This window comes from Silurus meridionalis, chromosome 22, assembly GCF_014805685.1.
Source record: "Silurus meridionalis isolate SWU-2019-XX chromosome 22, ASM1480568v1, whole genome shotgun sequence".
Taxonomy (NCBI): Eukaryota; Metazoa; Chordata; class Actinopteri; order Siluriformes; family Siluridae; genus Silurus; species Silurus meridionalis.
In genome coordinates, this window is record NC_060905.1 from 9,273,629 (window position 1) to 9,291,472 (window position 17,844).

Genomic DNA, 17,844 nt, shown 5'->3' on the forward strand with positions numbered 1-17,844 from the left:
TTAATAGTGTGTCCATGCATTTATTTTACAGTTGTAAATGCATGGAAAATTAATTAGAACTTAAAAACGAGTTGACTAGATGGTGTTGAGGCGTTTAAACGGGTCAGCTGTACAGTTTTGCTGCCGCGTGGTGGTAAAATGGCGTAATGGAGGAGAACAGGAAACAGGAAGTGATGTCAGCATGGTGTTGCTGCGGCTTTTGAAAAGGAAAGTGGCCGCTCTCTGTTGTTTATCCTGTAAGCAGTTCGCGGACGTTTCATTTATCCACCTGGTGTTTTAAAGTAAGTATAAAAGAGCTCTGATAAGTGGCGAGCTTGCAAACAGAGGGCACATGGCTTTCATTCATTCATTGTGTACAATATGTCCATTTACAGTTAGCTTATTCTCGAAACCTCGCCGTTCACTGCAACTGTACAGAAGTCTAATGGAGAAATTTCTTTCCTGTAGATGTCCTCTTTGCCTCAGAAGGCTCCAGGTGGTGCCCTGGGTAGTGGTCTTGGTGGAGTGCCAGGCGGTGTGCCGCTTCAGCAGCAGCCCCAGAGCCTTCATATGGGTGCGAGTTCAGGTGCCTCGGTCCCCGGACAGGCCTCCATGCCCCCTAACCCCGCCGCTCTCCGCGAGATCTCCCCCGTCTTCCTGTGCCGCATCGGCCAGGACACCGTGCAGGACATTGTCACCCGCACCATGGAGATCTTCCAGATCACCCGGGCTACTCAGGTGAACTGCAATCTTATAGTATTATGCATTTGGTAACAGTCTAGGGCAATGTTGTCCAAATGTTTTTGGGCACCTAATCATCACACCATTATGTATGTACACCGACCAGGCATCACGTTTTGGTGAGCATAATGACCACCTGTCTAATATTGTGTTGGTCCCCTTTTTCTTCAGAAACAGTCCTGACCCTTCAGCATGAACAAGAAGTGATGCACCGATCATGATTTTTCATGGCCGATTCCGATACCGATTTTTTTTTACAAGCAAACTAATAGATTTTTTTAAAAATCAAGCAACAAACAAGAATGAATGAAAGTATACACAAACAAGATGTTTATTCAGCATTTAACAGGCCAAACTGTTTTGTTGTTTTTGTTGTAAAAATCGGTCTAAAGAAAAAAGGTCTTTACCAGTAAAACAAAAAAATAAAAAACATATTCCAAAATGTTAAATCAAATAATGTTAAGTGCATCGAGAAAAAAAAGATGCTACAGCAAGTGCTTTATAAATCAAATGAAGTCAATGTAATTTGAAGGTAATATATATACTATTGATGTTTCCTGAGCTGATGTTTACTTCTGCCTTTTCAAAAGTGCATGTGAGTTCTTCCAAAAAAAAAAAAAAAAAAAAAAAAAAAGGCATTTCAGCTTTGTCACAAATTAGTCTGTTTCGGTTCTCATCCAACACGTGAGAAGCTGAGCTGAACAAACGTTTACTGTCTATGCATGTGCAGGGTGCGGACAGGTATCTCTGCATTTTCAGTGCTGTAAAGCCACCCGTATCCTGAATTACTTCTGAATTTTCTTTTGCGATCTCATCGTGCATCGCCAACAGTGAGCTTGCTCTGTGTGTGATGAACTTTTAAATGTCTGATTTTGTTTTTCTGAATGTCTTCGCTGTTGTTCATCCGCGATTAACTTGTCCTTTGCAGACATGGCAGATTGCAATTTTCACATCTTGCGTACAGATTTCTCAATACTTCCACCCAAATGACATGCTTCTTAAGGATTAGGCCTACAAATGTAGTCTGTGCATGTGGGCGCACTTCTGTAAAAATCAGATGAAAAAAGATCAAAAAAACAATTTATAGCCGGTCAACCGGTGCATTCCTAATTAACAGCATTATCTTCTTCAGCAATTCATCTATTTGATCGTACCACAGGGGCCGTGGTACAAGCCAATTTTTTTTTTAAGTGCTAATTTAAGAAGCTCTTAAAGATGTGCGTCTTTAGATGTTGTCTGAAGTCTGCTAGAGATTCAGCTAATCTATTAAAAAATTTGTTCTATCACCTAGGTGGCAGAACAGAGTACAGAGAAAAGTCTGGAAGCATGTCTTTCTTGTACCCTGAGAAAAAGCCTGCACAGGTTTAGGTCTGAAAATGTATTTTACTTTGGAAACCGACAGTGCGTTACTTTATAAAATGTGCATCAACAAAGTATTGGGTAGATTTTGAGAATAAAAGTAATTTTACTAATTTCATTACTACTGTTTTCTAAAAAATATTGCCTTAAAACTATTTATCCTGCACACCCTCAACACATTTTCATCTTCATATACTAGAGACATCTGCACAGCATTCCATACTCACACTTAGTACAGTATAGTAATGAGTCTGTGTCTCTGTTGATCTTATATGGTCTGGAGACTGTTTACTGTAAACAGTCATTGGTATGTGCCCACCTGGTGCCCAAAGATCCCAGGATAACATGATTACTGAAGATTAATAAATTAAACAATTGGGGAAAAATACTCATTTTAGAATTAAATTGCCAAATAAATTAATTTTTATATTATATTAAATTGACAGGTCTTGTATTTGTGTCTGCAAACTTAAAAAAAAAAAAATGTGGCCATATCAACCATGCAAACCTGCTACAGATTTAGATATTAATTTTGAAGTGAATTATTTTTAGGACTTTGATATTAATTATTTCTCATTAATAAGCCTAGGTTGACTTGTCTAATAGGGATTTAGCATACAGGGGTACAAAAACAGTTGACCTAGATGGGCCCATTAATGTTAACTATAAGATGTATCTATTATTTCAACATTCTTGCTAGACCGGGCAGTCATAACTTTGGTTTAGATGCAAGGAATTGTATAACCCTCTAAACACAAACCATGTTCAGCATCTGACCTGTAAATTGGATTGAAGTGAGTAAAACCATAGGGAGTGCTTTCCACAGTGCTCACAAGCACAGGTGTTGAGACAAAGATTCTATATTTGTCACACTTGATGCTGTTTTGTTACCTTGTCACTGTCTTTGGCATATTTGTCACTTTTAGTCATTGTTTGCAGGAAAAGAGGCTGTGATTCGAACTGTAAAACATTCTGTGTTCAATGTATGAGAGGGGGAAAACATTTTTTTTTAAATATAAGAAGCATTGTTGAATTGTACATTTTGAGTGGTTAGTAGGTCAGAAGCATGTCCTGGACAGCAGTTCAAGCTGCAATTCAAATCATCGATTTATATAAATGTGCTTTTTTTTGTTTGTTTACTTCCATGTTTTAAAATTAGTTTCTATGGTAACAGCTTGCACTGCGACTTGCGTGCTGATCGTGCCACATACACTCATGAAAAAAAAACAACCATAATTATATGGTGAAGTATTTCTCTAAAGAGAGGTTTGACATTTTTAAAAGGGGTCTCCTGTTTTAGTACTTATGGGTCGAGGTAAAGCTATGCCTTTAATAGCTCATCAGGTTGTATGGTGATTGTGAATACGCTGCTGTTTTTATTTGTATTTATTTATTGGGGAACGTTTTCTCTCTAGTTGCCGAACGGTGTGACGCAGAGTCAAGCAGCGTATCAGGACCGTTTTGGTAAACTGCAAGAACACCTGCGTCAGCTGACTTTGCTGTTCCGCAAACTCCGTCTGCTCTATGAGCGCTGTGTAGAGATGACCTCTGACCTTCAGGAGACTCCTGCTGAGGTGAGACATGCCATCAGTGTTTCGGGTTACATAAATGCTCATATGGTGTAAACGCTTGCCCAGTTGTCCAATATTTCTCACCATTAATAAAAGAGAAAGTGTCTGTTCACTGACAGGTAGTAGCAGCAGTATGGTGAATAAATATACTGTAAATGAATAAATTTTCAACACATAAAGCAATGATGTGGTCTATATGAAACAGTAATTGGTAAGGAATGACTTCATTTTGTTTTACAAAGCTGGTGCCGTATGTTGGAGAGGAAATGGCTGCAGTGAAATTGGAGCCCTGCAGTCCTGCTGTGGCTCAAGACAAACAAGAAGTATTAGAGGTTTGTATCAGTGTGTTGTTAAAATAGTGATACAATTGAAAGTGTGCATTAAGTATGCATACAAAGCGTTCCTCGCCAAAAGTGAGATTCAGAGCCCTTTAGACAAAAAGCACCAGACCTTATTTGGAAAATACTAGAAAATGAAAAAAAAGATGAATTATACCTTTTTTTCTTTGAAGTTGTTAACCTCTAAATAACGCCCATTTGGATATTTACATTAGCTAAATGATTACATATGCGAATGCATCACAATTGCATATACACATCGTGTTTATGTTTAAGTGCATTTATATCATTTGCTCTATTTTTCCCCAAAAATCTCCACAGAAAGTCAGACAGAAGAATCAGGAGATGAAGATGCTGATGGACCAGATGAGGAATCTCCTGTGGGACATCAATGCCATGCTCACAATGCGCAAATGAACAGGAAACATTTCCCTTTTCACCTCAAGTCTGCCTTTAAGGGGAAAAAATTGCTCTTCATCCAGTCTCTTGTAGTCAGGCAGCTAATGAGAGCAGATGGCTGAGGATCCCGGGGACTGTTACTGCTGTGTTGTGTTTAGTCTTGATTAATGAGATAGGATTCAGGTGGAGAACTTTTCTCCATTTACCAGCTTTTGTCTGTGATCTGTACTACTTGCTGTAAATTACTGAACAAAAATCCCCTTGGATTACCAACGACCTAGGAATATGAATTCCATGCCAGGTCCTCACTAGAGGCACAGATGGGAGACCAGCCTGGGCTACAGGTTTCCTGGGTGGCACTGACATGGAATTCCTGACCCTCCAAGCAAGAAACCGGGTGATGTCGCTCAGTTTCCTCCTGGCAGCTACTGTATTGTGCAGAAGATGGAACGTAAATGTACGTGTAAATTTTCTTCAGAGTGTGGACACTAATAACGTTTTGTACTGTCTTCTGTACAGCTAAAGATCTTCACAAACATTTTTATATAAAATAGAAATGTAAAATAAATTTTCACTCATTTCTTATTTAATGCAGTTCCACTTCAAAACACATTGCATTTCAGAAATGTTTTATTGGTCATGTATGTACATTTTCATGTATTGAGTCAGGTTGTGTTGTGACTGACTCCACAAACACAATAATGTTAGTTTATGGAACTGTTAGCATCATGCTAGGTGCTAACATCAAACCACAATTGAAATGGCATCCAGTGCAATCTGATAGCATGGAGGCTGCCCCCCCCTTTCGAAATTGAGTTTGTGTGAAAAATTGAAGATCCAGTCAAAAATTCAGTAGGTTGGAAGCGGTCCCTCTTCAGTTAACACAAATATTAACCAAGGCTCAAGGTTAACTCTTGTACTTTGCAGAGTTTATACATTTTTAAAGAGAGAGCCAATGCCTCGGTGTGGCTCAAGCACGCTCAAGGTCCTTATACTTTTGCGCAGGACAGACACGTGGTCCTTGAAAAGAACAGGGTCGAGACGGAGCTGCGAGTGCACAAGAGGCATGTAGCCGAACCAGCTTGCAAAGGTGTTTATGCACTCTTGTCTCTGGGTGAAGTGCTCAGGGTTTGCCCAGGGGGCCATGTTGGTGCTCTGATGAAATAAATACAAATGACAAAGACAAAAATGTTGACCTGTAAAAACATGATTTATTCTAATGTGATATTTATAATAAGTCTAAATCTGCTGAATATGACTCATGTCTTACCTGTGGATTAGGCATCTCTTTATACTGCTTTCTTTGAGCCACTTTAATAGGTGGCAGGTGAGTCACAGACGACACTAAGAAGTTCATCAGGATATCTTCACAGTTTGAGCTGCGGTCCACTAACGCCCGTAATGAAGGGGGCAAATAATGTGAGAACAGATAATGATAATACCTATCAGAGTAAAAAAAAAAATAGCACAAGCTCAGATTTAGAGGACAATAATAGGAAGACATAAAATTTCACTGTCATTATTAATGTTAGATGCAGTTTTACCTGTGATAAAAGGCTGCTCCTGTCAGCACGATTGAGTATTCATTAGTCCATTTGCTGGTGTAACCCCAAATTTTCTTTACTGGATCCCAGAAATGACTCCTGGGTGGATATCCGACAATTCTTTCGGGGAAACTCCGCCATACAAGGAATGCAAAGTTGACCTAAAAAAAAAATCAATGCACCCAACTTTATATGCATGTGAGCTGTGAATATTTAAGATAAGATAAACCTTTATTCGTCCCACAGTGGGGAAATTTCTTAAATTTAAATGAACATTTCAATAATTACAAGGATTTGTAATTTTATGACGTTTTATGAGCAAATCGTTTAATTCGTTTAGAGTTCATCGAATTATTTATTCGACCATAAACTCGACACTCAAAATATTGTTGAACACGATTGTTTACACTTGCAATTTGATTGATAAAAGGAACATCTAACCTCACTAGTCAGTAGCACTGAGTCTTCATCAAGGCTAAGTACCGCTTCAGTCTCGATTGCAACATGCGGCAGGAAACGGCTGCTTGTCTGTAAAATGCAGAATAAATAATGTAATGAGTAAATTTATAAAATGCCTTGGAAACTGCAGGTCTGTTCTTTGCATATGGCCACAGCATGACTCTACTCTCATGTGGAGACACTCACTTTCCTTCTACCATCTGTGACAACAAGGGGCACTGGCATGGGCGGCCATTTGCTCCTGTGAGGGGGCGGCTTTTCACTGTTCCACAAGATGATAATCTGTATAAAAAAAAAGAAAAGAAAAGTGGGGTTTTACATGGCATAAAAAACTCAACAGAGGAAAAAAAAAAAGATGCTTTCTGGAAACAGTTGGTGTACCTGTGAGCAGTATTTGGATTTAGACACCACTTGCAGGAGCTTCATAATTGGCTGAGACTGGGAAACCAGCGGAGATGTAGCATGGATGACTGCAGTAAATTCCTGGCCAGGCATGACTCCTGCATTAATAGAAGTTATGGTAGACTGAGACTTTGGTCAAGGTTACTGTGGTGAATGTAGTATGTTTAAGCATAGTTTATTTGATTAAGTTACTTTGGGGCAGTTCTGTGTGATTAAACACACTACTGCATTAAAATGTTTTTCTGCAACATACTATCAGTTTATTAATTGTGAAAGTGATGTTAAATAACTCATGCATCCCTTCTTAATGCTTACCAAGGTTCAAATAGTAGAAAGGGTAATGGGCCAGGTGGACTGAATATTCGGGCAGCACCAGAAGTCCACCGGGCAAAGAATTCCACATGAACTTATTTCTTGAGATGTGGGCATACACCCTATCTTTAATGATCTGCGAGACAGAAACAGTCTTGTTACTGTGATTACTCCATAAAATACACATTATTTTCCCATCAGATTTACCAGCCATATTTCTTTATTATATTCCTTTCCAATTGATTGTCATGCATTTCTAAAGTTGGCCAGAAGAGGGCAATGCTGACTCGTACTATTTATGCTAAACCAACATTGTGTTTGGCAATTAACCTGAAGGCACATCACTAAGTGGGTGCTAATGATGCGGAGCATCTTCATCCTTGTTTTAATTTCCCCTGACAGTCCTTGCCAGATCGAGTCTGCTTAAAACCTACATACAATCCACCTCATGTTTACCTCTAAAGTGGTGAGAACAATCTTGTCCACTGAGGAGAAGTAGGCCTCCCAAAGCATCTGTGTACGTTGTCTTAGTGCCAGCACGCGGTCAGTGCCCACTGCCCGCACTGTAGAGGGCACCTTATGGAACAAAAATAAATTTTATCTAGGGAATATGCTAAATTAAATGTTGTACATGGAAATGCCATGAACTTGTCTAATAACCAGACAACTTGCATTCATCCAGTAACATGATTTTAAATAAAATAAAAAAATAAAAACAAGTCAAACACTCAGCGATTGTCAGCATGCTGTTTACCTGAAGCAGCAACCTCTCATCTCCCTCGATAACTGCCTGATTCCACTGGATGACATCAGAGAAGGGCAGCTCCCACCCGTTGCTGAGCAACACTGGGATACAGGCCGCCTGGGGACAGGGAGACAGGAAAGAAGAATTCAGCCAAAATTCAATTGTTTCTAAACAAAATAGCTTCAATATCAAATATACTGGTCATACTATTAGTTTTATTAATTCATATAGAGTTGGAACAAGTTCTGTATCAAAGGTTTGTATCCCAAATGACCAAAGTATGCCTCAATTCTATTATCAATTCTCAACAAGAATCTGTGCTAAGCAGGCCTGACATTGAGGGCCCTGGGCTGCTAATTAAACACTATCCTTCTTTTGATCAATAGTTGAGGGGGAGGCAAGGTTTTATTAAGCTCTGTCTTTTTTCCTCTTCTTTCTTGTTTACAAAAGTTGCTTTACTTTCTCTGAAATCTGTATTCTAGTTTGCTTTTTCTCTCGCAGCATGTATTTTGCTCGGTTGTTAATTGTTTTAATGAAATCACAGGAGAGCAATGCTTTAAAAAAGGCAGAGATCAAACAAGCCCTCTCTGGTGCAGAGAAACCCAGCCTTTATTCTAAGAAAGCCTTAGATGATACTATTGTTGAACAACAACTCTAGGTAGTTAACTTCTCTCTGTGGAACCAAAACCTTGCCTGTATGTTTAACCTCAAAGAAGTTAGAAGAATAACACTGTTCTTGGCTGCTGGTGGCCAGTTCTCCGACATGTGTGCACATTTTTTAGGTTTGGATCTGAGACTGACTATGTTAAAGATATGAAAGAGTCAGATGGGTTAAGTCTGAATGATGTGTGTGTGTGTGTGTCTGTGTGTATGTGTGTATTTGGGGGGTGGGGTGGTGGGTCAGAGGATGTTTGAGAATGTTCCACTTCCAAATCCACTGATAACTGCCAGTTTTTTAGTTCTTTATGTAGCTTTGGCTGGCAAAGCAAAAGAAGCTCAAAGAGGAGTGAATGGAAAAGTGAGAGCAAAGAACACTGTGAACTTGGACCAACAGAAAGAAAAAAGTGGGGTTGTGAGGAGGAGTTACGGTGAGTGTTACGGCTGCCAAACTCACTGTTTTTGTTGATTTGTCCATTCAGCACTGCTCAGCAGAGCTGAGGGTGCCCTATGTGAGCTTCCGGCCCTTTCACACACACAATGCCAGTAAGCCTAAAAATATATGCACTGCAGTTTCCCACCCATAGTCTAATGCCCATTCTGGAGAGTTTGGGTTGTTTAGCCACAAGGTGGGTTTGGTACTGCCTAAAGTGCTGTGTAGCTGCTGAACCATCAACCACTGACATCAAGTCAGATCAGTTAAAAATAAACCTGGCTAATGTTGGCATACCTGCAAAGACTCAAGAAAGCGAAAGGATCCCAAGCGTCGTCCACGTGGAACCAGGCAGAAGGTGGAGTTGTGGAGCAGCTCTTGATAGTCAAACCTATGTACGAGACAGACACAAGGCAAGCATGAGCACAAGAACAAGCACAGAACCCTTCTTCACACTGCAAAAAGAAATCTTTGTAGTTCATTAGAGCAGCACTGGCACTGCTCAAAACACAACCTCACTGTGAGGCGTTTTGATCTGGCCATCGTCCCTGCCTCAAGCTGTTGTCCCTGGCAACCTTTTAGCATTTGTAAGAGAGTGCGCTAGAGGAACCAAATCCAGATCCTTTGTGTAATTGCCACTATCAAGTGATTAGTGGGTGAGAAATAGGGAGAAAAGTCACTGTTGACCCAGACTGAGCTAATGAGCATGGATGACAAGGATTGAGCAACAGATCTGCTCTGATTAAATATGAAATTCTTCCAATATCTAGCATCTCTCTGCAGAATATCTGCTTGAATGTTAAGGCAATTGGAGAAAAAACCGAAACAATGTGCATCAACCAACATCCAAGCAGTCTAAGAATAAAGAGGTATTACTATTTGTTTGTCAACCTATAAAAAACCCTCCTGCATTCTAGGCTAGATCAGTTTCGTGGGCACAGCTTTGGATGGGACACAGAAAGGATGCTCTAAGTTAGAATTTCATTAGCAAATGTTCAATGGCTGGCTTTCCACTTGAGCACATCAAGAAACAACATGACCAAAAGGGCAACAACAAAAAGGGGATCATAAAGATATCTTCATTCAAGTGTACTGCTTTCAAAAGTAAAATATAAGCAGAAAATCTTTTGTGTGCAACTGAGAGCTGGATTACTATTGTCAGCAGGTTTCTGTAAGAAACGTGAATGTGCTTGACTCCAAGTGAAACAATTAGTCAAGAGTCAAGAGGCTTTTATCGTCATCTCTACTATACACAGTGGAACACAGTACACAGTAAAAACAAGACAATATTGCTCCAGAACCCTGGTGCTAAAAAATGCAACTACCAATTAGCTGCCTGGAGAATAGTGACCTTCTCACTGTCACACAGAAATGACGCCTCCTTCTGAGGAGCACTTGCTCTGTATGCGCTGGCATATACAAATCTGCTTTTCATTGATAGCTGGCTTGGACTGTAGGAACCCTTATTATGCGTTCGCACCAGGTTGACCCTGTGTGGGCAGGGGGCTTTACGCTTGAAAGAACCCAGTGTTCCTCTGCAGGCCAGCAGGGTACGGTGACCATGGCTTTCCTCCAGGACCACTCCAGCAGGAGTGCAAACACTCCTGCTGAAATAAAAGCACCTCTATCTCTGTTCACTCGCATACATGTTTATTTACCGCTACAGCAGGAGAGCAAACAACCCTGACGTCCATCTATGCCCCCCTTCTGCCTCCCTGTCAATGCCCGGCAAGTGTCCAAAGCCTTAGCACCAGGTTGACTCAACATATGTTTGAATTTGAGTGCCTAATACAATTTATTTAACCTCTACTAATGCTGTTTATGTTGATAATAAAGTGGACTTATGTTCAAAATGTGTTTTAATGTCACTGAGTTGTCGAATGGTCTGGACAAAATAAATTACAACTATAAAAAGAAAAAAAAATTATGAATATTTTGCAGATAATATCGAAAGTAGGTAAGTATAGTTTTTAAAATGTAAATGTATTCACTCCTTTGGTTTGAAAACCCTATAGATCTTTTGAAAAGAGACATGCTTTCAGCACCAAATTTCCATAAGGCACACCTGATTGTCAAACGTTAATCTTCATTATTTGATAAATATTTAAGCTGAAGTTTCATTGATTTTTTACCTTTCTAGATGTTCAGCAATTGTGGGGCAGTGAGATTAAGCTGTAAAGAGTTATTATTGTCAAAAAACTGCAACGACATTAATAACGGTCCACTGGGAAAGAAATAATGCTTCCCCATGCTCAGGGGAAGAGCAGAAGACAGGAAAGTTAACGACAGGTTTGCCAAGATAGGCTAGATAAAATGCATGTGTGTATTATAGTGAGCTTGTCTCTTGAGAAAATGCTGAGGAGGAAGAAAAATGTGTCTTTCCCTAAAAGTGCCTGAAGTTTTGAGGGCAATATTAAGAATATTTTGAAGGCTGGAAATTTTTACTGAAACCTGGCAATCCTGGTAAATAAAATTATCTTAAATATATTATGTCTAAAACTGCACAAAACAAGAAATTAGACTGTATACTGGATGGCTCTGTTGTGGAAACTCATCTGCATTTTACGCTACTAAAAACATCCTGTCAATAGAATAAGTCAAGGCTATTAACCATTTGACTTAATTTATTTGAGATTTTTGCCACTTCATGGAGTAGCAGATATCATTCCTTTTTTTTTTTTTTTTTTAATCTTTCAATGCAATTATAGTTCACAAATCCATTTACATTTAGAACAGATATTCTAATAACATTTGGTAGGCCAAATTAGAACCGTTAGTGGGAGAATCCCAGTGTGCGGGCCATATGTTGGACACCCCTGGTGTAAACGATTGATAACTTCCTTTGTTCCTTTGACGAAGAAATCTTAGCATTGTAATGTGGTGACTGTGAAGAACGCATGCTACCACAATAGTGCCGTTGGAGTAGTGCTGTAGCACTGTTGTGGAAGTGTAGAGAGGCTTTTTGGTTAGTAGTCTCACACTTGCCCTTTAATGGATAGTTGTTAAAGGTAATGTGTGCTGTGTTATGAGTCTAAGGGGATAAAAAGAAGGATTCCTCTGAGCTGTAGTTCAGTACCAGCTAAGAGAGTAAACCTGTTTTTACCCCCACAGCAACTATGTGGCTGCTATTGCGATCTTTTCTTAGCTTTTATTTCCTACACGTTGCAATTGGGTTCTTCCATGGGTCTGAGCTGAGCGAGTATGTTTGAATGCAAATGAGCTCCGACCCACTTTTGCCTCGCTCTTTCTCTCACTCTCGCTGTGTGTTCTTTCACTGTGTATTTTAATGAAGTCATTTTCACAGAAGTTATGGAGCAAATAAATGATTTAATTGTCCCTTTTGTTTTCCACTAGCTATTAAACAGGCTTCTTGCACTTCTATTTACAGAGGTTGAGTGTTAAAGTGAGGCAGCTTTTCTTTCCAGGGGGTAACTGCATGTGGCTACAGCATACTACTGCTGTTATGGGACACAAGGGGACATGGAGCGTGTCTCCAGTCTATAATGTTTGGGCCATGACCCACTGCTGCACAGCATACTGAGCAGTTCAGCGGCATGTTTATGATTTGTGTGTGGGTGTTTGTTTTGATCAGTGTCCAGGTTGTGGATGTAAAACTCAGCATGGTTTTTACAACGAATCATTTTAATTATCATTTTTAGCTTTTTAAATGAAATATTAGTGTGTTTCTGATGTGCTTAGATAAAAACACACTTGACTGCCAGTACCTATTGCATTAAAATGGTGGCTTTAATGTTCGGTGAAGTTCTTACATTCTGTTAGCTGTCAATAAAATACTTGTTTAAAGAAGAAACTGGTCTCTGGGGCTGCCCCAGGCTTTAAAAGAGAGAGAAAAAAATAATGATGTGGAACATCAACATCCAACCAATCAGAACAAGGAAAATCTGTCACATTACCAGTCACTTTAAAAAAAAAACTCTCCCTGTTGCTTTAGCATTTCTGGTGTGTGTTTTAAGCGTGTGACACCTTAGGAAACACTTATGTGAAGTGACATATGAGTTTATATTTTGAGCTTCAAAACACTCAAATCATTAGACCTTTATATCACAAGTTTTGTATATGTATGTTTTTAACTATGATTCCATACCATAGTAGCATCCAGTCCACAAATATTTCGACACTCAAATGAATTATTATATTGAAGTTGAAATTACATAATTAATTAAAATTTTATAATAATTTGGACAAGCCGACGATCATTTGACATTCTTTGCGGTCAATGACTTTCTGGAGTCTAGAAACCACAGACATCTTTAAATGCTAGGTTCCTTCCCTTGTGATGTGCTGTCAGGTCTGTACTGCAGCTGTTTTCAGTTTCTGCTTGTTTTTTTCTTCAGCAAGTGAAATGCTGCTTATTTGGATTCAGGTCAGATAAATGAATTGGCCATTGCAGAATATAACACTTATCTGTCTTAAAAAATGTCTTGGCTTGCTTTTGTAGTGCGCTTCAGGTCATTGTCCATCTGTGCTGTGAAGCACTGTCCAGTGAATTTTTACATTTACAGCATTTGGCAGATATCTTCATCCAGACCAAATCACAATGATCTCATTTATAGCAGTTGAGGGTTACAGGTAGCTGCAGTTTGGTCCTGGGATTTTAACTAGTGACCTTTCGAGCAGAAGTCTAACGGCCTAACCACAGCTTTGAAGCACTTGACTGAATCTGAGCAGATAACATAACCCTATACCCTTCAGAATGTATTCTGTTTCTTGTGTCAGTAGTCACATCATCAGTAAATACAAAAGAACAAGTTTCACTGGCAGCAATACAAACACACCCATAACATCTTGTAGTATGCTTCAAATCATTAACAGTTCCTTCCCATCGGTAGTCTACTATTCCCATGATTATGGTACAACAAGGATTTTTTCCCCCAGAGCTGTGCAAGTTTTTTTGAGATTTTGGATTACATCTTCTGGTAAACTCTTCTCTTGATTGTTGACTTAGGGACACATTCTCATTTCTCCTGAATAGATGTTTTTGATCTGATCAAATGTTATGACAGAATTTTTCTTCACCAGGGACAGAATTCATCTGTCATACACCAATGTTGTTTTATGTAGTCTTCAGGTCCTTTTGGTAGGGTTGAGTTCACCAGTGCCTTCTTTCTTTTTTAAGAATATAACAAAATCGTTATTTTGGCTACAGCAAACTGATCTCTCTGTTGGACCTATTTCGATTTTTTATGCCTAACGATGGCTTGCTTCACTGATAGTGAGAGACTTAATGAGAGTTTTAATTGAGAGTTAAAAGATTTCATATGTGGATGCACTTACTGTAAGGAACAATATAGACCAGCTATTGTCTGTGATTACTTCAGTCCCTTAAAAAGGGGGACCACAAAATGTATTGTAATTATTTGCCAGATTTGGATGCCCTTTTTTTTTTTTACAGTATAACAATAACTTTATTAATTTTCAAATATTTAAGGACCCATACATACATGAATATTTGCTTTTTAATGTTATATAAGCAATCATATTATTAATTAACCATTTCATCTAGAAAACACTGAATTAAACATTGGCTTTTATTTTTTAATTAAATGCAAAATGACAGACAAAACAGATTGTAAAAACTGATAAAAAAAAGATTATTTGAGAAACAGCTAACATTAGCTGTGGTCCTGTAGTCTGAATTATAGCGCCTAGCTGCAGTGTTAAATTTATAATAATTAAATAACTCGCAGGCTATATGATGGTCGTAATCGACAACCAAGCACTTTCATTCTTCAGTCTGTGCATTTGCTTTCTTATTAATGTATACCTCCAAGAAATCAATGACAATAATAAGGTCTGTTTGTGTGTGCTGGCATACACGGACATGTTTACTCCAGCATAGCACAAAGATGCCTCACAGTCTCCTTTCCAATTGCTTGTGCCTCCTTGGGGGAGAGCTTGTCAACATTTAAAAAGGAATATGCAGGAAATCCTTTTTGGAACTAAATGAGCAGTTTTGCTTGCCAGTAACAGATGAACTGTTCCCTCTCGACTTCCTCTCTCTTTCTCTCCTGTTCGGTCTGTCTTGGCGTTTTTGTTTCCCAATAAAAGCCTGCATTATTTAAGTCTAAATAAATTATAGCTTCTCTCTGTATCACTAAGAGGTCTGAGGAGTGTTCTCAGGAGGCAGCTGCTAGTCTCTCTTTGTAACATCACTGGCTAGCATTTTCTGACTGCTCAGCTGTTGTCAGCTCCTGGAGCGCTGCCATTTCGAAGTGTGAGAGAACGAGAGCGTGTGCGTTGCAGCCAAGTGAAGGAGTACCTGTTTGGGAATGCAGGGGCGGAAGACAGCGGATAAGAGAATGATGTTAAATCCTAATCAAGTACAATATGTGTAGGAAGCAGGAACTGGAAAAATGGTTTCCAGTTCCTGACACTGCTGTACATATGAAATAATGGCTGTTCTATATTTGATATAGTGCACTACTCAGAGTGTGTGAAAAAAAATCTTATAGGGAGAATTTTCTCAGCAGTGTTTTGTAATGAATCTCCTGAATGCAGCAGCCTGCCAACCACTCCATGATTTCATTATCATTGATGCTCCTGCCAGACAGACTCCAGCAGCTATCTCGCACACGCAGCTGGGCCAGGCCCATCTCTGATGACGGACAGCCACCAGTTGTCCACTGATCCTTCTTTCATCCGTATCGGAAGCACAAAGGTCATCGGTCAATCTCTCTCTATTGGTGCTTGTGAGGGATCATGATATTTGTTTTTTTTAAACACACACTGTTGCATAGTGAAGCTCAGGAACATGACAGCATAAGACTTTTGAGTTAAAAATATTCCATGCTTAAAGCTGCACTTCAAAAAGCCCGGATCCTGCCTATTATTGTGAGTGTGCATGTCATTAATTCTGATATACAGTAACCCAATAAAACATATTCTGAAATCTCTAACCTTATGCAGGAAACTTAAGGAAACATTTAATATTTGTCTGTATGCCATTTCATATTTTTCCATATCAACATATTTATTTCAAGGGCTAGTCTCTTTTTCTTACTTGCTACAAAAAGGGCAAAAATACAATATAAAATTTTGATGAAACTAAGCTTAAAACCTTAAAATATATACTGTGCCCAGCTGGCAAAGGCACCGGCTTAACAAAGCATGTCCTCTGGGCACTCTCATAAGTGTCTTTATGCTATTAAAATTTATCTGGACAGAATGCATGAGCTGGGGAGAGGTCATGATGGTGAATAAGATTTATTTTGCCATTGAAGACGTCCCTGAAGAAATGTGCTAAGCAGATATTATATATAAATTCCATCTTAAGGCATGAGTTGCAAGAATCAGCTGGGAACTTTACTTTTTTTTTAAACTGACATGCAATTTTTTGTGTTTTTTTGCTTGCCAGGGTGTGTACAATTCATTAAGCTGTTCTGTTAGACTCTTGTGGAGACTCACTGCTGTGGAAAATGTGTGTATAAACTTCCAAGTAAAAATCTGGAGTGGCTGATAGCATGGAATTATAGTAGCAAAAATATTTAGCACAGTAAGAGTAATCTCGCATGACACTAAAGGGATGATTAAGATTATGAAAAAATGTTATTATTATTATTATTATTATTATTATTATTATTATTACATAGTGTCATTATTATTCAGACTGGTATATGCTTAATAGGCTACTGCACATAACCTCATTTTATTTTTAAATGTACTATTCTTTTTTTTATTTATTATGATTTCTCTAAAGCATTCAACCAATGCTGCTGCAAAGATGCTATAGAATAAAATGAAAAGTTGGCTGCACCAATAATATTACTCTAAAAGGGGGAGTTTTTTTGTCAGGCAACATGATTGACAGGCAAAGGGAGATGTTTTTTGTCCTCACTGGCTGGATGTTGGTCATTTTGTTTCCCTTTATTTAGTAGCACCGGTGGCCAAAGAGACTAGAATTTCTGTACAGCTTTTATTGATATTTCATAGCAGAATGTGTGGAGATCTTTCCAAGCATTGCAAAAAATTTCATGCACAGTTTTACACTACTGATCACCATGAGTGAAGACATATTGGCTATATCTTGGCCTGGTTAAAGTGCTGATCATATGTTTTAATACATTTTTCATGGCTGCCTGGTGATTTGTCCATGTTATTGTACTGAATGTATTTCATTGTGTTTTCTCACCCATAATGTAATTTCTGCCGAGTGCCAAGCTCTTATATAAAGTATAGGGTGTGTCAGTGTTTACAAAAAGATTCCACTAATATTTATGCTTTAAAATGTCTAACTGGAAGACTAAGCTAAAGCTGTATTGTTTATGAAGCATAGCTCAAAAGTAAGTTCAGGTATTTCAGCCTCCACTGAGTGAGACAGAGGGTAAAGTTACAGGTCAGTTTCATTCGGTGAATCTCTCACCCTTAACTGAAAGGATAAAACTGAAAATAGAGGGATAAGAGAAGCAAGGCAGGAGAAAAGTCACAGCATAAAAAGTAATATAGTAAAAAATGTCATATTGTTAGTGTAAATAGATTTTCATCTGTGACACAAATCTGTGCAATCTCTTGCTCCTCCTATCTCTTTCTTGCTGTCCTTCATCTCTTCCTCTTTTCTGAGTAATCTGCTACCCCACAGCTGCAAAGTCAGAATGCTGCTGCTGCTGTGATGAAACTGTTGGGCACACACACAGATGTTTTAATCTGATTGCATGTCAGAGATTCTTTTTCTTTCTTTCTTTCTTTCTTTCTTTCTTTCTTTCTTTCTTTCTTTCTTTCTTTCTTTCTTTCTTTCTTTCTTTCTTTCAATTCCCCCTCACGTGTTACAGCAGCGATTGTTGCACAACACGATATTCCTGCTTTCTTCTACCTGTCCATCTGTCAGCTTCTTAGACACCTGTGAATACACATGCACACACCATCTCCTTCAGAGCCTGTGTGGTTTATG

The 17,844-nt window shown here is 38.8% G+C and overlaps 2 protein-coding genes across 2 annotated transcripts in view; one reads left to right on the top strand and one right to left on the bottom strand.

Moving 5' to 3' along the window:
• Positions 1–122: 122 nt before the first annotated feature.
• zgc:114119 (Mediator of RNA polymerase II transcription subunit 30-like) lies at positions 123–4,972 on the top strand. Its single transcript, XM_046834750.1, has 5 exons — positions 123–281; positions 448–717; positions 3,495–3,653; positions 3,893–3,982; positions 4,310–4,972. The coding sequence occupies exons 2-5, from the start codon at positions 448–450 to the stop codon at positions 4,403–4,405; spliced, it is 615 nt and encodes a 204-aa protein (XP_046690706.1). The 5' UTR covers positions 123–281; the 3' UTR covers positions 4,406–4,972.
• A 27-nt stretch (positions 4,973–4,999) lies between these two features.
• The window catches only part of LOC124375938 (exostosin-1c-like), a 50,158-nt gene continuing 37,313 nt past the window's right edge, over positions 5,000–17,844 (bottom strand). The window contains 11 exon segments of the mRNA XM_046834749.1: positions 5,000–5,383; positions 5,386–5,542; positions 5,658–5,829; positions 5,932–6,092; positions 6,373–6,459; positions 6,577–6,672; positions 6,772–6,890; positions 7,108–7,240; positions 7,561–7,680; positions 7,859–7,966; positions 9,237–9,330. Coding sequence (XP_046690705.1) covers positions 5,358–5,383; positions 5,386–5,542; positions 5,658–5,829; positions 5,932–6,092; positions 6,373–6,459; positions 6,577–6,672; positions 6,772–6,890; positions 7,108–7,240; positions 7,561–7,680; positions 7,859–7,966; positions 9,237–9,330 — 1,273 coding nt within the window. The 3' untranslated portion in view covers positions 5,000–5,357.

Coding starts and splice junctions, on each gene's coding strand:
- zgc:114119 (XM_046834750.1), top strand. CDS start 448: ATGTCCTCTTTGCCTCAGAAGGCTCCAGGTGGTGCCCTGGGTAGTGGT. Junction 718..3,494: donor AGATCACCCGGGCTACTCAG/GTGAACTGCAAT, acceptor TTTTCTCTCTAG/TTGCCGAACGGTGTGACGCA. Junction 3,983..4,309: donor ACAAACAAGAAGTATTAGAG/GTTTGTATCAGT, acceptor AAATCTCCACAG/AAAGTCAGACAGAAGAATCA.